This window comes from Phalangium opilio, unplaced genomic scaffold (assembly GCF_054372755.1).
Source record: "Phalangium opilio isolate 3A_F unplaced genomic scaffold, DU_Popi_V2 ptg000329l_1, whole genome shotgun sequence".
NCBI classification, from domain to species: Eukaryota; Metazoa; Arthropoda; class Arachnida; order Opiliones; family Phalangiidae; genus Phalangium; species Phalangium opilio.
Genome location: NW_028324226.1, coordinates 5,636,054 through 5,656,400, shown reverse-complemented (window position 1 = coordinate 5,656,400; position 20,347 = coordinate 5,636,054). Strand labels below are relative to the sequence as shown.

Here is a 20,347-nt window from a genome sequence, read left to right as displayed (position 1 = left end):
TTACGTCGTCACCGATTTACCGAAACAGCTGCGAACTCCACCGTTCGGATTGATGGTACTATAGTGGTGGAGAAAAATGGACCATTAAATACTCTCTAATTTATTATCGTGATTTATTTAAATGTCATTGAAATACTCGCGAATCGAGTGACTAGTCTTGTCTATTTATTGTAAAGCTGGAGTGAAACAAATGAATGAAATAATGTCGTAGCTACGTTTTCTTAAGCCTTGGCAAATCGTTTCATCATAAGCGGCTGCATATTGTAGTATGGTAAACATGGATGACAACGGTAATTGTAAGTAGAGCGAATATTTTTATCGTTTTGGATCAGGTTACTTTAATAAGGTTGGGGGTAAAGACTATCACTTAACATTCCGATCAGGCCTATAAGTTTATTGGCCTCTGTTGTTGCGCATTACACCGGAACTTCGGAAAATATTTAATCATAATCAAAATAAAGTCGGTGGACTTATTTCGGAAGACGCGGCTTGCCAAAAAAAGTTAATTGCCTTGACAATCGATGATTTTGTGCAGTTCGGACGTGTTCTTTCGTGAGAAGGGGGCGACGAATGCCCTTTCTTTTTTAAAAAAAGAGAAATTAACGAGTTGGTTGACCGAAAAGACTTAATTTTAGCGAAAACAAAAGTAAATTAGACTGAAGACATTACTTGTCTTGCACTGGTACTACCATCGTCCTTAAAGATAAGCTAGTTAGTTTTCAACCCAATTATTTAAAGAAAATGCCAACACTGAACAAAGGTGGTCAGTGTACCCAAAATTTTTAATTATGATGAGGAAGCAGGGTTAAATTTAAATCTCCTTCTATTATCTCATATGCGAGGGGCAAATCACTATAGAGTCACCATAAGTTTATAAGCGGTTCCATAAGTATGACACTGCCAATGCTAGTTGGAGAACGACACGAGCTTTTACTACATTGGGTTTTGTAGTCCATCTTCCTATTTAGTCTGTACTAAGCCTTTGACAGCGCCTCACCAGGCGTCGCTTTAAGAGAATGTATGACGTCTCACCTACGTTACTTTATGACAAGCTCTCAGTAACCAGTGACAAACTTATGGGACGTAGCTTATGAACTTATGGAGTCACTATATACCGATTACAGATTACGCGTAATATATTTAGTACAGTCAAAGGTACAGCCATGTACAAAGATTACAATAAGTAAATGAATCAATTGATTTACCCCTCGCCAATATGTTACCAACTTTGTACAATTTTGGATTGAGAATGGGAAATGTTTTTCAAGGTTGCCAACAATATAAATACAGTGCTCTGAACCATACACACCCACAAATAATTTGACTTGTAAATTGACAGTATGTGGAGTCTTATTATTACGAAAAACAGTATAATGAAACCTTAGGGCATACATTTACATGGATATGGTGAAACCCTTCAGACAAACATAACATGACGCCCCTTTTTCGTAATCCGCGGACCTCGACTTGAACTTTGAAATGAATAAAATTAACCCTTAATCAGTGTACAGGAAATGCAAGAGTGATTAGCCCCTCGAAGTTGAAAGTGCTCATAACGGCAAACTCATAACTTCAGTTTATTTTCCTACCCTCTCAAAACATGATTAAAAATCTCTGGGAAGTTCACACTCCAGTACCCCTTTTCAAATTTCCCCCTTCCTAAAATTTTTTTATCCCTCACAAAATGATCACGGTTCAATAAATATCAAGTTACACTCATACCGTCTTTAAGATATCTTGTCTAAAAGCGTGTCGCGTGTAAAAAGAAGAAATTAGAAAAATTATGATTCAAGAAAAAGTCCCGAAGGTAGTCTCCAGCGGCCGTATTCTGCAGAAAAGTTAAGCTCCTCCTTCTGCCCTTGGCTCGCTGGTTGGACAATCAACCATTGCCCTTGGCCTTTTAATTGGCTACGTCTACCGATGACGTTCCATGCCTTGGCTCAGTGATTGGTGCAAATTCCGCGCAGACTCAGATGTAAACTATCAAATTTATACACCAAATTCAAAATGTTGTTTCATAAACCGACAAATGAGTTACCGGTTAAACACCGGTTTTAATGGTTGCTTCGGTAACGCTATGTGCTGAACGCACTTACAGCAGACGACATTTCAACACTTTTGATCAACCTCCCGACGTTGATCAACGTGTCGAGTAAAGTGGTGAGTGTAATTTATGAAGGATTAATTAATTTATGAAGTATTCAACTAAACTCTTTAATTTTCCCCCTTAAAAATCCGATTTAAATAAAAACACACCATTTAATTTATTTCTATTATGATTTATTTATTGTTCAGATTGTGTGGCAACTGTCGATCGCAGGAAAGAAGTCACTGCAGTAAAAAAAGTGAGAGGGCTGTTCGCCCGTGGTAAGTGAATGGTTAAAGCCTTATTTGAGCACTTGGCAAGAGCAACTCTATGATTCGTTCATGCTCTTGTGGCACTAACAATTTCGCACTTATCATATTCTCATGGAATGGTGTGTTGATGAGCGAGATACACCCATACCCTTTAATCAATATTTATCCTTTCCTCTCTCAGACGAGGTATATCTTCCAACTGCTGACGAACAAGCTTATCCAGACACTGAGTGTCAAGCCATTTGACAACTAACACTGGAAGTCGCGGATCATCCGCTTAGCGCTTTACAACTGCAAGTCGACATAACTTATAAAACATAACCAGTAACCATATTTACACCTTCCCAATGAACAGTTACTTGAAAAGTAAGCATTTCAGTATGCAGCAATTGGTATAATCACCCCTTTGTTGCTCTTAATATGAATATGGTAAATCTGAAATAGGTCTAATGAATGACAATAGAATAGAGAAAGACTAATTTTGCGAAGAAAAACTCATGGTAATGATTTAATACTTTATTAGAAGTAAAATTTTTCTAATAAATATAACAAGCGGAAAGCTTTCGACCCGAGGGTCTTCATCAGTCTAAGCCACTATTGGCTCTGACAATAGAATAGTTATATTTAAAATAGGTATGTGGTCATGAAGACTTCGGAGGATGTAAATTGCAATCATGCAACAGAAAAGAGCAATGAACTCTTGACAGTCAGAAATATGTAAAGTTTAATACACGTGGAAAATAAATTGCCAAATTTTTGGGTTTGAGAGCGTATCGGGACTGATTGGGTGCTGGCATGCTGGTTATAAATAATGTCATCTTGAGTAAAGGCTAGACATCATCAACATAATTCTAATGTGAACAGATTGAAAACATGCCATTAACGGTTTTAAAGCATTAAAGGCGGTAACAGACTTTGTCTTCTTTTTTAAACCCCTCCCCGGCTCCACTTAGCTCTATGAGGATGACAAGCACTATCCACACAGGCTCACAAACCCTTTTAATAACATAAACAGTCAATGATAACAAAAATCCAAATAATTTAAAAAATGTTATGAAGTCTATGCCTATCTAATAAATTACTCAATGCATGCATATAACCCATGCAATAAATTTAATTGGCTTATTAAATGAAGCGTCTACTAAATTACAATATAAGTTAACAGTAAACTAACACGTATGCGAGAAATAAATCATTAAATACAGGCAAATAAATTAAATGGATTAAACGCGAAAAATAACTATTTATAATGAGAGAATGAGAAAAAGTACGTGTCAAATTGGATATTAAAGAAACTTTGGTGAAAATTAATTAATAGAATATCAACAATGAGTACTATAAAATCACAAAGGAGAATACAATAATCAGAGAGAGTTCATGCCGTCATGAAGAAAGTGCATGCCAAATTGAGCATTGAAAATAATCGAAATACAGGGAGACGTTATTCAAACAACCTATCATGGCATTTAGAAAATTATCTACAGTAAAGTAGAACATGCTTCGCTTGAGCATGTCTTCAAAAATCAAAACTAGTCATTATTTTCAGGTTGCAATTTTTCACTTCGGTCATGATGTTGGCTTGAATACTCTCGGTTTCCAGTCTAAACCTTTAATTTTCAAACCTTAGCTTTTCGTATTCATTCCTAGACCTTTCATTTTCAGTCATTATTTGCCAAACAGACGGAAACATGAGAAGGCCATCCAAACATGCATTAGCAGAAGCTATGAGCGTTTCTTTGCTTTTCTTACTAGGCAGTGACTAAGCTTTAAAAACGTTTAGCCCATTTATAAATGAAACAATAAAGGAAGGCCATGCATGCTGAAACAATAGCAAGGAATGATGGAAAAAATAACAATGAAATGTTGAAGTGAAGAATAAAATTAAAAGGACACCGCAGTAACTCTTAATGGTTAACTGACTTTGCAGCAACCCTCTATCTCAAAAAAATGTCCAAATGAAATTTTCAGAAGGTGGACTATTATACCCTACATTGAATAGAAACCATTCTTATGACCATTTCTGTGTTCTTCAGTGGCAAGTGGATGAGCACCATGTTCATGGAAAGCTGAAGGCTCTTTGAGGAATCTTCAGCAAAAACTGGAGGAAGGCTATTCAAGAAGCTTGCACCCACTTGCAACAAAAAATAATGTTAATAACATGGTTAATACATTACGAGAACGTACCAAATTTGCAATACGCAGAGCTTCACGTTCTTCTATAACAAGTGGAATATTGTTGAGGAATGCCTTTCATTCTCACCTCGGGAAAGGGTTCTCTCTTGGCGCTGGACATCATTTACCTGCTTTGTGATATGTTATCACATCTTTGTCCTCTCTTGGGCGTGTCACTGATGACCAACAAGGGTACAACCTTCAACTCATAGAGGGAATGTGGCGCCTTTTTCAGTTTTTTAAACATGTTTCATTACTATGTATAATTCAATACAATAACTACAAATAAATCTTACCAATGTTAGAACATATAAATGTAATTACAACTTCAAAATTTGAAGATAAATTACACAGGAATGAAAAAATTACTGTTTCACCATTACCAATATAACTACTGACACAAAAATCTGTGTGCCCTTCACCTTATGCCTTCATTAGGCTTAGGTAGTTGTGGTTCGATGTTATCAAAGTAACAACATGGAAACAGGGAAAGATTTGACGTTTAATACTTAATTCAGCAATTACAATTGGTTTTTAATTTTTCATATGTAAATATGTCAAGCACATTATTTACGTGAAAATATATAACTTACTCAACATTTAACGATGTTACCTTAACAAGCGGCTGTCTCAAATACGTTGACGTCATTTAAAATTAAAAAAGAGCAGACGGCACGAAATTACTATTCAGTTCAAATGATAGGTGGCGTTAATAGCTTAAACGTTTCGGGTGAAAGGTTGCAGCACTGACCTTTGGCGACAAATTTACACTGTACACTGACCTTACACCGAAATTTGGTTCAACTTGAAACTCAAACTGAACTGAATTCAAAGGCTTATTTTTGCCAGTTGAACCTCCAATCACTGAGCCAAGGCATGGAACGTCATCGGTAGACGTAGCCAATTAAAAGGCCAAGGGCAATGGTTGATTGTCCAACCAGCGAGCCAAGGGCAGAAGGAGGAGCTTAACTTTTCTGCAGAATACGGCCGAAGTTTCCACCCAGAAGTAAAAGCATTTTAAATTTAAAACTCGATTCACTCTAGTCGTCCAAATATTTCCTCCTTTTTTGAAGTAAGCTACTTAATATTTTGTCAGGAAAATTGTTTACGTATGTGGGTAAATATTATTAACTTCCTTTCAAAACATTTTTTCTAAAGCTGGGTTATTGTTTTCGGTAACTACCTCTAATAAATTACGTAGCAAGTTTAGCGGAAAATCGTTTTATTTATCATAATTTTTTTTGTAAGTTGTCGCAATAGCACCGTAATTTTGGGTTTCGTTGAACGTTAGACCCACTTTTAGGAATTCCGTTTGTGACTGTACGTGGTTGCAAATTTTCAATAGCGCTTAGTCGTAATCGTAATTTATTGAATATCGGATTTAGTTAGATCAGTAAATTTTATATTCTAGAATCACCATAGGGAAATGAAGTGGTGAACTCATTTTAGCAACGTCCGTCTAGCGACAAAACTTTATATTTTAGTTATTTGCGTCTGAGCCGGGTGCAGTGTGTGAAGTACAACATACGCACTCATCGCGAACTTGTGGTCTTAAAAACCCCTTTAATTGTCGCGTACAATTGCGTTTATGCTTATGCGAGGTGTAAACGCGAATCGCGAAATACCATGCCTTCGACGTCAGGGATTTCTTCAACGCGCTTTAGTTAATTTCGGAAGACTTAATTAATTGTTTATAAGGTTTTTAGTTGAAAAAGTTGCGATATTGAGCTTATACATTTCTAACAGTGTGTGACGGTGGTTCAATTGCACATTATTTAATTTAAATTCCAGCCTCGTCTACTAAAGACAACATAGTCGGCACCGCTGTAAAACCAACGGCGGTTGCCCCCAACACAATGACCAAAGAAAACCACTCAAACCACTTTGTACGTTCGGCTTCGCGCCAAGTTAGCCACATTCCACGTCTTCAAAGATCCGCTTCATTGCGCTTAAAGAAATCGGACGTCAATTCTATTTCTTCCATCAATATAAATAACAAAGACAAAAATGGGAATGTCAATGGGTTGAATGGCAAGTCGGGTCTACCTCTGCGCCGGAGCCACTCCTTCAGTTGCAGTATGGAAAGGGCCACAAATCTGACGACGAATAACACCAAAGAGTCGAATGGTTTACTTCACCATCATCGAAGAAGTTCTTCTGAGTTTGAGGAGGACGACGCGTCTTCTATGAAGTCCTACGCCAGTTCCAACAATAGTCTGGCTTCTTGTGATCTTGGAAGCACAGTATCGGGTCGAAGGTCTTCAGCTAGCCTGGGCAGGAAGAAGTACGTCTTGCATTGTCAGAGGCCCGTTCCACAAACAGATGAAAAGTACTTAACCCCGACCCAAAGGAAAGATCGACAAATACGCCAGTTGAAAGCGGCTTTGGTCAGGGCCACAAGAGGATGTGAGGAGAAATCGGTCGAGGTAGAACGACTTAAGGCTGAAGTTGAAAGACTGAGATTTTCTTACGTAAGTAATTTATTCTTATCACTTTCCTCGTTTATAATTAGGCCCGGGTAATTAAGATAGTCTTAACCTTGACAATGGATTTTATGGCGATATAGTTTGGTTCCGCCATAAGAAGTGAAGTCCGTTATCATAGGCATAATAGGTTATGAGAGTGATGTATTAAGAGGGGTCGTGTTGATTCTCTTCCTTTTAGAGCGTCGTATCGGGTAACGGAAGTCAAATATGCGAAAGTCCCTTACCCGTGACCGAGGCGACTGGGCCGAACCACCAAGAAGCGGAACCGTCGAAACTTTCCTTAGACTGCATTGACGAAACTGAAGGCCGGGAAGACGGTTCCCGCACTCCAGACGTGAAAATTCGTAACACCAACATATTGGAGGATAGCGGAATCCTCAATGATCTCTTAGACAATGATAGCCGGCCAATGTCAGGATCTTCCATATCGGAAGTCATGGTCAGCCCCACGGAAGAGCGCGGAGTTCGGGAATCAGCCATCTCGGAAAGATCAGTTTCGAGCCAAAGTTCCCGTTGCAGCGAACGATCTCATCGAACGAACAAACTGGAGAAAAGGGATATGGAAAAACCCCGCAATAGTTGCCGGGAAACTCAAACGGACGTCCCATGCAGTCTCGACTACGAGGACGACAAGGAGGGTTGCTACAAGGATCAGTACAATTCAAGTTTGAGCTGCAGCTTCAATAATCAGGCATCTGGAACTTCTAGCTTAAACGAAGCTCCAAATACCCTTTGGCAATCCTTGGAAAATATAAGACGCAATCACGCCATGGAATGTCAAGACATGAAGGAGAAACACAACAACAAAGTTGAAGATCTGCTACAGAAACTCAGTGAGCTTAATTCAAGGTATGTGCGCAGTATCCTGGACTTGGTTATGGGTACACGATAAAAATGATTTTGCATATTGGAGAAGCTCGATGCGTAGCTGCTCTCAATTTTTTTATAACTTGTTTACACAGGTACTTCGAGGTGCGATCGGCTTACGAAAAATCTTTGGAACGTATCAGGGTATTGGACACTCAAGTCTCAGAGCTGAGGAAAGAGATGTCCTGCCAGGAGGAATGGCACAGTCAAATGTATCTCAAGATGTACCGGTTTGTACTCTTTATTTGTTTCTCTCTTCTCTGACCGTCGTCATATCCTAAGACACTCGACCACGGAAAATCGAAATGACCACTAACATAAATAAATACTTATTCCAAAGAATACTATAAAACCGGAAGCTTCTCTTTGATATTTTACACATTCTTTATTATTATTATTATTGCAATTAATATATATATTTTAAGTTAAAGAAAGAATGTACGAGTGTTTTTATAGTTCCTATTTGCCAGTGTATGTTTGTACTCGCGATACATATCGCCCACGTCAATAGTATAAATAAAACGTTCGAGACCAGTGAGAAAATCAAATCCGTGATCTTTTATTTAAAAAACATATTGGGAAGAATGTCTTCGGTGCGAGCGTCATAAGAGAGAACGGCTGTAACCGTATCAATAAACCCTCTTTCAGTAAGGGCCAAGAGGCTGCGAAATTCGAACACGCCGACGAAGTTCTGGAGTTTGCACACAAGGCGCCAAAAAGGGTATCTGTACCCGAATTGTTGCAGCAATTGCACCGAGCCGAGCACGATTTGGAACAGATGAAGGAACTATATCGTTGCGAGTTATACAGAAGAAAGAGCGGAGGATCGGGTATCGCGCCAAATTCCAACCCAATGACCTCGCAACAGGCCGCCGAGAATTTCGCTTCGGGAGCTTACCACTCCAGCGACAGGTCCGCCGAATACACCCTGAAGTTCTTGAAAGACGCCGTTTACTATTACCTGACTGAAAAGGATAATAAGGGTCACTTGCAAGCGATAGAAAGCATTCTCGGGTTTTCCGAAGCGGAGAAGAAAAATGTGGCCAAAGCGATTAGAAAGAATATCCGTTTGGTTTAATTAATCACACTTGGCGCCATCATTCCTACGCTCGAACTTCCTAATATTACCCCATTGAAATTATCTCTTTGCCTTCTGGCAAACGCGAACAAATTTATTTCTAAAATCTGGAACTTCAAGTATCAAGTATCAAATATCAAGGATACATAGACATCGATCATTCATAAACGTCAACAGTATCGCCAGTTGTACTATGCTAAACATCTGGTGTTACGATTTCTGCGTTATTAGGACTTAGGTGCTGTCAAAGTGCATAAGATATGTTCCATAAGTTCGTCACTGGTTACTGTACTGAGAGCTTGTCATGAAGTAACGTGGGTCATAGATTCTCGCAAAGTAACGACTGGTGATGGTGAGGCGCTGTCAAAGGTTTAGTACAGACTAAATAGGAAGATGGACTGCAAAATTTAAGGAGTGTAGTCAATTCTCGCTTCGTTCTCGAACTAGCTCGAACTGTAAGTCTCAAGCGTAACGAAGTGCTCAGTAAGTTTCGAGCGTAACGAAGTGTCATAATTATGTAACATATCTTATAAACTTATGGTGCTGTGTAGAGGGTTATAGAATGATAGTTCAGAGGTCAAATTATCTTTGATATTCGATACTGGTCACTGCACCAACTTCCCTTGGCTTATCGAAGGGTTTATCACTGTAGCCTTTGTTTTAAAATAGTCCAAAAAGTAAACCCACTGGGAAATGCAGTTATTTATTCCTTGTCATATCTGTATGTATTCTTGTAAAGCATCTCAATAGAAAAGCTTTACGATTGAATGTGTTAACCAATCTATTTGAAAGACTTTTATTTATTGTCTATTTTAAGGCTGAATTTAATTTAAGACCAGGTGATGATTTATTTGGTAACGTAATTTATATTTTCTTAAATTATCTACCAAGGTTTTTTCCCCCGAAAAAAAATTAATCCACAAATATTTAAAGAAATGGCCCTGGGTCACGAGATGAAATTTAAAGACCACATTATTTACACTTATTTTTATTAAGTTTTTATAAATATATTATTGAAATCTGGGTTGTGATTATTATTTTTCGTATAGAAGATTGTAAGAATAGTGAAGATAAAATTTAAAAATAAAAAATATTTCAATGTTGCTTTAATAAAAAGCGTTTTTTTTTATTGTCTGGAAAATTTACAAAATTCCAAAATTGGAATGAAGTTTTTAATCGAAAAGACCGAAGCCCATATCGTCGTCTTCTTCGGATTCCGATTCTTTCTTCTCTTCCTTCTTAGCTTCTGAACATGGGTAATAAAGAAGACAAATGAGTTACAATGCACGTAATTTGGTAAAGTATAATGATAATCTTACCTTCTTTTCCACCAGCAGCGGGTGCTCCGCCAGCAGCAGGGGCAGCTCCACCACCACCACCTGCGGGAGCAGCTCCAACCCCGGAACCAACATTAGAGATTAAGCTCTTAACGTCTAAACCTTCCAATGCCTTGGCGAAAAGGCCAGGCCAATATGGTTCCACTTCAACATTCGCGGCTTTTAAAATGGTGTTAATCTTTTCGGCCTATGGAAGAAAAATAAATGGTACGCGGTTAGAGCGTCATAACCCACATGGAACATAAATCCAAGTACATCCAAACAGTGTAAAGCAGCTTAAAGAAAATAACTATAGATCTGAAATCAATTTGATCGTCTTCTAATAATTTTACTATTATTTTATTGCATTTATGAGCATTAATTTCGTTAATTAGTCCTCAAAAATCATGGGTAATGCGTCTTAAGCCCGAATGAATCAATGACGACTACACAACACGTGTCAAAGGCTTATGTTGAATTTTTTTGGGAATAGAATAGAATCGTTTAAAAAATGTATTTACCGTGACTGCGATATCATCATCTTGAAGGATTAAAGCGCTGTAAACGCAGGCTAATTCGTCGTTGGCCATTTTAATTTGATTTAAAAATCTTATTTAGTGCTCGTCGCCTTTAACACGGCCTTAGCTCAAGAGAGAACGGAACACTGTGGGAGTGTGGAACTGTGGCGGAAAAAGCGCAATGTGCGAGTATGACGTCAGGATAAAACCAAAGACTAATCAGAATAGTCTGCAGGAATTGGTAAGTAATGATAGAAATACTTTTGTTGGAAACTCGGTTTTTTAAAGCGCTCACTTGTGCCTGTCCCTAGCGGTATCTCTAATAAAGCTTAGAGAGATTTCTCACATTATTAGTTTTACATAAGCCACCAGGGGTAAAAAAAATCTGAAGTTTCCCAAATTCAATTTGCTAGGCAACAAACACCGCAACCAGGGCCGGAAATAAGCAGAGGACACTGGACATTGACCAATAAAATTTTAAAATGTCCCATAATTTTTTTTAAGAAAAACTAAGTGGGTCACTGGACATTTTGACCAATAAATTTTCCGAAGTTTTGATAGCTTGACTATGGAGATGCGACACTATTTTTCCAAAATCCAGTGGACAAATGTCCTGTAAGAAATTTTTCTTATTTCCGGCCCTGACCGCAACAGTTCAAAAATCTTTGCAAAGCTGTTTTGACCTTTGACCCCTTATTCGAAAACTAAAAAAAATGGTTTTCGCTCCATGAGTCCACGGGGTATTCAACGGTTTTGACACTTATTAATTTATTCAAAATACGTCCCGTGTTTTCAATTAAATTGATACTTAAATATATTAATAAGTCTGTGAAAATAAACAAGTGTAGAAAAGGTCCCATAAAGAATAAAATACAAATAGTGCGCGCCAGCTTTTTATGTATTTTATCCGTGGTATTTGGACATGCAGCAAGGATCTTCAATCGAAATTCGAAATTTAAAGTGAAAAAAACAAACAAACAATGCCAGACAGTGATGATGATGATAACTCGTCAAATTCGGTTACGGACGACGATTATGATATGACAGGCTCAGATTTGGATTTAGATGAGTTTTTAGCGGATTCTCATTCTGATGACACTGTGAGCTATTCCAGTGGCGAAAGCCAGAGCAGTATAACAACAGTACAGTATAGCAGTGATGTATGTAATGATAATAATAATAATATATAGGCCTATATTCTAAACTTCAAAATACCATCAGGGTTCATACAAACCTGGAAAACCGGGAAAACCTGGAAAAATCAGGGAAATAAGTAGTTGACAAAAATCTCAGGGAAAACTCAAGGAAATTTAGAATTTTTAGCAAAATTCAGGGAAATCAGGGAAATTTGCGTCAAACAGCCTAGGGCCGAGTAATTAAGCAAAATGTTCATAAACACACCTCCTCCATAGGATTAACATAACACCCAACTTTGGAGGCTCATAACTCTGGTTCTGTTAGAGATACGGGGATGTCCTTTGATTATGTTATAGTCCTATTTATCCCCCATCTAACCATACTAAAAACGTATGGCTACGACAAACAGGGGCCGAGTAATTGAGCAAAATATTCGTAAACATACCACCCTCCATAGGATTAACATTACACTATACTTTGGAGGCTCATAACTCTGGTTATATTAGAGATATGGGGGTGTCCTTTGAGTATGTTATAGTCCTATTTATCCCCCTCTTTCGATAACATTTGCTCCATAGGATACTTCATATACGGGAAAAACCTGGAAAATTCAGGGAAGTATATGGGGAAAAAACCTGGAAATCTCAGGGAAATTTGTTTTCCAAAAGTTGTATGAACCCTGTACCATGATTTTTCTTTATAAATATTGTTTCTTTAGTCTAGTGATTCGGATGAAGAAGTGCGCCCTGTTATCATTGAAACAAGTGACGATGATATGGACATGCAAGAGATACAAGTGATTGACGAGGCTGAAGTGGTGATGGTTATTGAAGATGGTGTTGTTCTACCAGAACGTCTAGATGCAATGCCACCACTAGACGACCCTCCAGTTCCAGCATTTGATCTACCTGGTATAGATTTATTGAGTCAAAGGCTAGTAAGGCCATATGTTGCTAACGAAGCGGAGATTGTGGAGCGAGGTGGGGATAATGGTGATGGCAATCCTAATCCAGCCCCAAACAACAATTCTACAACCCCAGACCAAGCTGACGCCAAGGAATCTGATGAACCACAATCCAAAAAAGTCAAACATAACGATTCATTTGATAAAAGTGGCGAAGATGATGGTCAAGTAAGTACCTTTAAATTGTATCATAAGTTTATCATGCCTCTAAGTAGAGAAATGGCTGCTACTCCTATGGCAATACTGTTTGTCTGTCTCCCTTTAATGAAACCCTATACTCTCTCCGTTTCATTTATCACCTCAACTTCAATACAAAATTGTACCGCCTAGCCTAGCGTTTCTTTTATCCCTTTTAGAATGTTTCAGGACCGAAACCGCTTCTATCTCACGAGAGAGAGGGATTTTGGGGTTGCTTAAGTAAAATTCGTTCCCCCCAATGCCTGCATATACGAAACGTAAAAATCTCCTTTATTCCATTGGATGATTTTTTTTCATGAGACCAATTTAGTAATCGTCTCGACCGCTTGGTGGCTGCACCGCGAAAGAAATTTCAAACTTTTCTCTCTTCGGATCTTAGCGCTATACGAGTTCTGACGTCACAGTAGCCTGCCTAAGATGCCCAGTAGAGTAATTTCTTTCCCATATACGGCAACGTCATAACCCTCTATCTCTTACCTTAGTGACATCCCCCCTCCCCTTCCCTTCCGGGGGCAAATAGTATTCTCTAGTACAAAGTTGCCCCTAACGTAGGGGATACACAGTTCACTCCCCCTCTCAACCGAAATTACTCTGTTGTAACCCATATTTGTGTACTTAGAGACGTGATAAACTTATGATTGTATTGTATGTGTAATGTAGGGACGTGCCAGGAAGTATATTTTCAAGTAGTAGTTTTACTATTTACTGGAATAGTAACTAAGCAATGTAATGTTACAAAATTCACGCATGCTCAGTAGAGCTCTACATGATGTAAGATAAGATTGATTTGTTACATTATAACACATTGTACATCCCTTTAATCATAATTATCGGAATCTTATTACATTGCTTAGTTTTTGAAGCCTACATTTAATATGTATTTTAGGCATGCCCTATATGTTTTGAGCCATGGACTAATTCAGGCGAGCACCGATTAGTATCTTTACTTTGTGGACATTTATTTGGAAAGCTGTGAGTATAATTAATAATTACGAAGACTATCAAACGTAAAATTCTTACAAAAGCTTAATTCTTCTGAGATGCTGATTATATAATGTTATTAATATTATTTCTACAAAAACTCTTATTCTTATTGTTCAATCAATAGTTGCATTGAGAAATGGATGAAGAACAGTTCAACTGGTCGAGTCTTAAAGGGTAAATGCCCTCAGTGCAACGCAGTTACAAAATCAAAAGACATAAGACCAATTTACGCGCGTTATCTGAAAGTATTGGACACTTCCGAACGAGATCGAGCTGTAAAAGAACTTCAAGCTGAACAAGAACTTAGAAAAAGGGCGGAGTTAGAAAAGAATCAGTCTGTTTTAAGATTGCAAATGTCTATCGAAGAAAATAATAGACTTAAGAAGGAGCTTATAGAGCATAAAAGAACAATTGAAGAGTTAAGACAAGCTAGATATAAAAGTGGAGCAAATGGTGTCCATGTTAATGGTTTGGCTCAAGCCAACTCCACTCAGAATCATCCGCGATCCGTGTTTAACTTAGAAAAGTCTTTGGAACTTAGTAAAGAGGGTGGTTGTCGTCTCATGGCAGTGTCAAACGTTTTACCACTTATTTTAGCCTCTCAACCAAGTAAAAATAATTTGTTCCCTGGATTTGGTGTGAGAAAGGTTTGTATTAATATTGAAATTTAAGTATAAGCAGAAGTGAGATGAGAGACTAGAAGTACTGAGCTAACCAAATTCTTCACTCGGCAAAAGTGAATATTCTTGATAACACACGAACGGTTGGCCCTCTAGTGGCGGTTTCAGAATTTCCCCTCCAAAACGTGAGACGCTCGTGGTGGTAGACGGCCGAACTAAATTCAAGCAACCGCGTTCGTGTTCCGCGGCTTTAGGTTGAGGGGAAGGGGGTAGGAAATGTTTTTGGAACTCGACCAATTTTTTTCTCTGTAGTGTAGGCGCGATGAAAGCGGCTTAAAATATTCAAATTTGTTCACTTGTGCCAGGATCTATTACCAATGCTAGAGCCCTCCACTTCTAGTCTCATCTCACTTCTGGTACGAGTATTTTAAGAAACCTTATAAATAGGTGTGCGAGTCCAAGCGCGAGTAGTTTAAAACTGGACTCGACTAGTCCTGTTTCCCAGTACTCGCGAGTCCACAAAAAAGTCAAATATTGTTAATAGAGTCTAATGCGAGTCCAAAAATATTTTTTTTCCCGAGTATAATGAGTCTACATTGAAAATAGTCGCTTAATTACTAAAAATAAGTAATTAACAATGATTTGAGTTTAAAAATTATTTTGAATGGAAATATCACAAAATAACTATTAGACACTCTCCTAGCCTTGAATAAGAGCGCCCGAATTGACAAGTGGCAACTTAGCCATTGACTGTGGAATGTAATGCGTTACTGGTTATGGCGCATGTCAAACAACGCTATATCAGTCATTACCTGCGTTGTGTAGTGGCATAGCCTACTCGATCATGCGCTTCTAAACGCATGATCGAGTGGCCTAAGGTACTGAAAGACATCATGTAGTTGCTTTAGTTGACCCCTCACGAAGAAGAAATCGAATTGCCCAACAAAGAGAGAGAGATATAAAGAAGACTCGCATAGGAAAAAAAATGGACTTGTCGAGTAGTGTTACTAGCCCTGCGGAGGACTCGCGAGTACCCGAAAATTTCTAGGATAACAGGTTGCGAGTACGAGAGTACTCGGACTCGCATGCGAGTACTCGCACAGGTCGAGACTCGCCATAGATAATAAACACCAGGATCGGAAGGTATGCCTTCCGTAGTGTATCTCTCTTTGCCGCGCTTGTGCGAGGGGGGGGGGGCGCACGCCAAACTTCTGCAGTTGACTTCCGCTTCTGCGCAGACGAGGTCTGCCCGCTCGTTTTTCGTGCATGACTCGCCGTACGCATGCGCTGATTTCTGGAAGTAGAACCTACCCAGTTTGTACAAAGCGCGGCAAGCTCTCCCCCGACCTTCTGATCCTGGTGTTTATTATCTATGGACTCGCTTTAAACGAGTACTCACCCAGCCTACCTATAAAATATTCCATAAAAATAAAATGGTTTCTTGTATTCTTTCAGATCTCATTAATAGATTTTAAAGCTACTGATTTTGTCCATCTGCATTCAAAGGAAATCAAGGATATTGCTTTTCATAATCACGATTCTCTCATTTTATCAGCATCCATGGACAAATCAGTAAAACTAACCAACGTCCGTAGCAACTCTGTGGTACAAACGTAAGGTTTCATTAGTACCCAAATCAGGGTTCATACAAACCTGGAAAAATCAGGGAAATAAATAGTTGACAAAAACCTCGGGGAAATTTAGAATTTTTAGTAAAATTCAGGGAAATTTACGTTAAACAGGGGGCGAGTAATTAAGCAAAATGTTCGTGAACATACCCCCCTCCCTCCATAGGAATAGCATTACACTTTACTTTGGAGGCTCGTAACTCTGGTTATATTAGAGATACGGGGATGTCCTTTGATTATGTAATAGTCCTATTTGCCCCCTTCGTTAACATTTGCTCCATAGGATACTCCATATAGGGGAAAAACCTGGAAATCTCAGGGAAATTTGTTTTCCAAAAATTGTTATGAACCCTGCCAAATGGACAACCCTCAAGCCATTGATCTTTTATTAATACTTCTTAATTAGATATCCTATGGAGATGGAGGCTTGGAGTTGCGCTTGGAATACAGATGACACTCAATCAAATTCATTTTACGTTGGTCTGAGGAATGGGAAGGTGGTTCAATTGGATATCAGAATGCCATCGAATACGGTAAAACAAATTCCTCCGCCCGTTATTGGTTCCAGTTCGCCAGTTGTTAGGCTTCAGTACGTCAAGCAAAGTCACATGAAACAGAAGGGGTAAATAATATAGAAAACTCGCAAACTAATTAATTATTACTAATCATTTTTAATTTATTTTTATTACTAGCTTTGGAGGCTTATTAGCTTTACAACTTTCAGGCGGTTGCTTTTACGAATGCAAAACGGGTGGACAGTTTTTTGCTCATCCATTAGGCTTGAAAGGAAGTTTTACGTCCATGAGTTTGGAACCTTCAACTGGTCATATTCTTTTATCTTCACGTCCGTCTCCAATTTTGAACCAAACTTGCGTCAAGCATATGGCAAGTATACTCTGTTGAATTTGCGATTACCAAAGATGAAAACGCGTAATTTACTAATTTATTAATTATCCATCCACGCATCCATTTGGTATTGATAGCTTGGTGAATTATCCCCTAAAAATTCACTTCTGGAAGACAATCCATCGGGGTATTACTACCAATTTGATATTCTGAACTCGGTTAATGGAGGCGCTACTCAAACTCAAATTTCTCGTTCCCAATTATTCCTCGACCCCAATAATCAAAATTCACCGTTAGTCTGTGCGGGAGATGAATCAAGCAAAGCCGTAAGTTTTTTTATCAAATATCCAGCAGAGATTTATTAAAACAGCGTAATCCAGCGTATTGTATAGGCCTGTGCGGGTACTCGAGTCGTTTTTCTAGGACTCGAACGCGTACCCGAGTCGTCTTTCTAGGACTCGAACGCGTACCCGAGTCGTCTTTCTAGGACTCGAACGCGTACCCGAGTCGTCTTTCTAGGACTCGAACGCGTACCCGAGTCGTCTTTCTAGGACTCGAACGCGTACCCGAGTCGTCTTTCTAGGACTCGAACGCGTACCCGAGTCGTCTTTCTAGGACTCGAACGCGTACCCGAGTCGTCTTTCTAGGACTCGAACGCGTACCCGAGTCGTCTTTCTAGGACTCGAACGCGTACCCGAGTCGTCTTTCTAGGACTCGAACGCGTACCCGAGTCGTCTTTCTAGGACTCGAACGCGTACCCGAGTCGTCTTTCTAGGACTCGAACGCGTACCCGAGTCGTCTTTCTAGGACTCGAACGCGTACCCGAGTCGTCTTTCTAGGACTCGAACGCGTACCCGAGTCGTCTTTCTAGGACTCGAACGCGTACCCGAGTCGTCTTTCTAGGACTCGAACGCGTACCCGAGTCGTCTTTCTAGGACTCGAACGCGTACCCGAGTCGTCTTTCTAGGACTCGAACGCGTACCCGAGTCGTCTTTCTAGGACTCGAACGCGTACCCGAGTCGTCTTTCTAGGACTCGAACGCGTACCCGAGTCGTCTTTCTAGGACTCGAACGCGTACCCGAGTCGTCTTTCTAGGACTCGAACGCGTACCCGAGTCGTCTTTCTAGGACTCGAACGCGTACCCGAGTCGTCTTTCTAGGACTCGAACGCGTACCCGAGTCGTCTTTCTAGGACTCGAACGCGTACGCGAGGGTCCGAGTAGTTTTTCTCTAGGACTCGAACGTGTACCCGCGGGTCCGAGTAGTTGTTCTGGGACTCGAACGCGTACGCGGCGATCCGAGTCGTTTTTCTCTAGGACTCGAACGTGTAACCGCGGGTCCGAGTAGTTGTTTGTCTGGGACTCGAACGCGTGCGCGAGGGTCCGAGTAGTTGTTCTCTAGGACTCGAACGTGTAACCGCGGGTCCGAGTCGTTTTTCTCTAGGACTCGAACTCGTAACAGGGGGTCCGAGTAGTTGTTTGTCTGGGACTCGAACGCGTACGCGAGGGTCCGAGTAGTTGTTCTCTAGGACTCGAACGCGTACGCGGCAATCCGAGTCGTTTCTCTAGGACTCGAACGTGTACGCGAGGGTCCGAGTAGTTGTTCTCTAGGACTCGAACGTGTAACCGCGGGTCCGAGTCGTTTTTCTCTAGGACTCGAACGTGTAACCGCGGGTCCCGAGTCGTTTCTCTAGGACTCGAACGTGTACGCGAGGGTCCGAGTAGTTGTTCTCTAGGACTCGAACGCGTACCCGCGGGGTCAGAGTCGTTTTCATAGGATTCGAACGTGTACCCGCGGGGTCCGAGGACTCTCACACCTATAATAAACTGCGTGTTGCTAATTTTCTTTCTAGGCATTAATTTGGGATATGGGTAATGGGAAGCAGAAAGCGAGATTGGACTCTAATTATCCCGTCTTAGACGTGGCGAACTTCACAGCCGTCAATTCATTTTGCCTCGCAACAATTAACCAAGAATCAGTGCGATTTTATAAACATCAAAACTATTCCGTGTAAAATACTATAAACATTAAACATTAAACATAATCCCTAAAATAAAATAAAAAGAGGAAATTTCATATATTTTTTTACCGAATGTGTAAATATTGTAAATGAAGTTCACTGTGTTTGATTAATTAATTAATTTAAACAAAATTCATTAACCAAAGATGTTAATTGTAACGTTAAAATTTCTTTTCAGTTTCTATAACTTGGTTAATGACTCGCTATATTGTAACGAAATTTTAAAATATAAATTCCAAATTCCAAAGTTTTTTTCTCGTTAGATTTTAATTTTTCGTAAAAGTTTCTTTCAGGGCCAAGAGGATACATGTGGTAATTAGATTCCCAAATTAATTTAAATTAAATTAACTACCAATATTTTCTCAAAATGTAGAACATTTATTTTATTTTATAACGATAATCTTTTTTTTTGTTTTTATTTATTCAACGGCCTTGACTAGCGCTTCGTAAGTTTCAATTGAAATCAATGCTTCAGCCTTGTCCCTTTCCGATGAAGCTGATGATAGGGATTGTTGGGCTTTGCTAAGACCCTCCTTGCAAGCTTGAGCGTCAAGTTGGTCAATTGGATAAGCCTCTTCAGCGATAACTTGAACTGAGGAATCATCGTTTACGCTGATAGTTCCGCTGCTGACTGTAAAACATTATTATTATTAAAAAGTAAATTTTTGGGTTACAACGCACGTAAGAAGTAACCAAAATCTAGATATATATCTACCAAAGAACTTCTTAGTATCTCCGCCTTCTTCGTAAACTGTAACTAATCCAGGTTTAATAACAGCTAACGATGGAACGTGGTTAGGTAGAATGCCAAAGCTGCCACTGTATGATGGAACATCAATTTGCTTAACGCTGACACCGTTATAATGAACCTAAAATATTTAAATACATTATTAAACATGAAAAATTTATTTTAAAGGTGAAAAGGTCATTATTATAGTACATGTGTAGGAGAAGCAAAAGTCAAAGGCATTTGTCCCTCAGCAAACGAACGGGCCGAGGTTTGCAATGATCGCCTAAGAATTGGGGAAACTAGGGAGGACGTTAACTTCCTAAATAGAGCCATTTTATATTAAATTAAACTTAATTATTTTCGAATTAATGAATGATTAAACCTCGCCGTCCCGGTTCTTCGACTGCTTTAACCGAAACTGGGGGT

General features: G+C 39.3%; 4 protein-coding genes and 1 long non-coding RNA gene across 9 annotated transcripts; 3 read left to right on the top strand and 2 right to left on the bottom strand.

Annotated features, from left to right (window-relative positions):
* Nucleotides 1-32: 32 nt before the first annotated feature.
* On the top strand, nt 33-9,743 carry qtc (GRIP domain-containing protein quick-to-court). Of its 2 annotated transcripts, none has more exons than XM_089859412.1 (5): nt 33-296; nt 6,322-7,001; nt 7,195-7,865; nt 7,979-8,113; nt 8,532-9,743. In XM_089859412.1, exons 1-5 carry the CDS (start codon nt 269-271, stop codon nt 8,959-8,961), a joined length of 1,944 nt encoding a protein of 647 aa, XP_089715538.1. In that variant the 5' UTR covers nt 33-268; the 3' UTR covers nt 8,962-9,743. The 2 variants fall into 2 exon arrangements, with proteins under 2 accessions (XP_089715538.1, XP_089715539.1); XM_089859413.1 differs by lacking the exon at nt 33-296 and adding an exon at nt 5,532-5,602.
* LOC149610514 (uncharacterized) lies at nt 1,820-4,845 on the top strand. Of its 4 annotated transcripts, XR_016376756.1 has the most exons (5): nt 1,820-2,160; nt 2,296-2,477; nt 2,540-2,724; nt 2,803-4,329; nt 4,392-4,845. It is a non-coding gene; the product is annotated as an uncharacterized LOC149610514 (long non-coding RNA). The 4 variants fall into 4 exon arrangements; XR_016376757.1 differs by having other exon boundaries at nt 2,296-2,345; nt 2,540-4,329; XR_016376755.1 differs by having other exon boundaries at nt 2,296-2,367; nt 2,540-4,329.
* A 319-nt stretch (nt 9,744-10,062) lies between the features above and the next one.
* On the bottom strand, nt 10,063-10,983 carry RpLP1 (Ribosomal protein LP1). The gene is made up of 3 exons (XM_089859429.1): nt 10,799-10,983; nt 10,281-10,485; nt 10,063-10,207 (listed from the first exon to the last, which is right to left on the bottom strand). The coding sequence occupies exons 1-3, from the start codon at nt 10,865-10,867 to the stop codon at nt 10,134-10,136; spliced, it is 348 nt and encodes a 115-aa protein (XP_089715555.1). The 5' UTR covers nt 10,868-10,983; the 3' UTR covers nt 10,063-10,133.
* A 516-nt stretch (nt 10,984-11,499) lies between these two features.
* Nucleotides 11,500-19,823, top strand: LOC149610511 (E3 ubiquitin-protein ligase rfwd3.S-like). The gene is made up of 9 exons (XM_089859411.1): nt 11,500-11,955; nt 12,651-13,064; nt 13,981-14,066; nt 14,203-14,725; nt 16,154-16,311; nt 16,733-16,948; nt 17,019-17,211; nt 17,310-17,498; nt 19,024-19,823. Exons 1-9 carry the CDS (start codon nt 11,776-11,778, stop codon nt 19,183-19,185), a joined length of 2,121 nt encoding a protein of 706 aa, XP_089715537.1. The 5' UTR covers nt 11,500-11,775; the 3' UTR covers nt 19,186-19,823.
* On the bottom strand, nt 19,549-20,271 carry ATPsyndelta (ATP synthase, delta subunit). Its single transcript, XM_089859428.1, has 3 exons — nt 20,132-20,271; nt 19,907-20,060; nt 19,549-19,822 (listed from the first exon to the last, which is right to left on the bottom strand). The coding sequence occupies exons 1-3, from the start codon at nt 20,252-20,254 to the stop codon at nt 19,611-19,613; spliced, it is 489 nt and encodes a 162-aa protein (XP_089715554.1). The 5' UTR covers nt 20,255-20,271; the 3' UTR covers nt 19,549-19,610.
* Between the last annotated feature and the right edge of the window lie 76 nt (nt 20,272-20,347).

Coding starts and splice junctions, on each gene's coding strand:
- qtc (XM_089859412.1), top strand. CDS start 269: ATGGTAAACATGGATGACAACGGTAATT. Junction 297..6,321: donor CATGGATGACAACGGTAATT/GTAAGTAGAGCG, acceptor TTTAAATTCCAG/CCTCGTCTACTAAAGACAAC. Junction 8,114..8,531: donor ATGTATCTCAAGATGTACCG/GTTTGTACTCTT, acceptor ACCCTCTTTCAG/TAAGGGCCAAGAGGCTGCGA.
- RpLP1 (XM_089859429.1), bottom strand. CDS start 10,867: ATGGCCAACGACGAATTAGCCTGCGTTTACAGCGCTTTAATCCTTCAA. Junction 10,486..10,798: donor ATGATGATATCGCAGTCACG/GTAAATACATTT, acceptor TTTCTTCCATAG/GCCGAAAAGATTAACACCAT. Junction 10,208..10,280: donor CGCTGCTGGTGGAAAAGAAG/GTAAGATTATCA, acceptor ACCCATGTTCAG/AAGCTAAGAAGGAAGAGAAG.
- LOC149610511 (XM_089859411.1), top strand. CDS start 11,776: ATGCCAGACAGTGATGATGATGATAACTCGTCAAATTCGGTTACGGAC. Junction 16,949..17,018: donor AGTCACATGAAACAGAAGGG/GTAAATAATATA, acceptor TTTTATTACTAG/CTTTGGAGGCTTATTAGCTT. Junction 17,212..17,309: donor AAACTTGCGTCAAGCATATG/GCAAGTATACTC, acceptor TGGTATTGATAG/CTTGGTGAATTATCCCCTAA.
- ATPsyndelta (XM_089859428.1), bottom strand. CDS start 20,254: ATGGCTCTATTTAGGAAGTTAACGTCCTCCCTAGTTTCCCCAATTCTT. Junction 20,061..20,131: donor CTTTTGCTTCTCCTACACAT/GTACTATAATAA, acceptor TAAATATTTTAG/GTTCATTATAACGGTGTCAG. Junction 19,823..19,906: donor AGATACTAAGAAGTTCTTTG/GTAGATATATAT, acceptor AATGTTTTACAG/TCAGCAGCGGAACTATCAGC.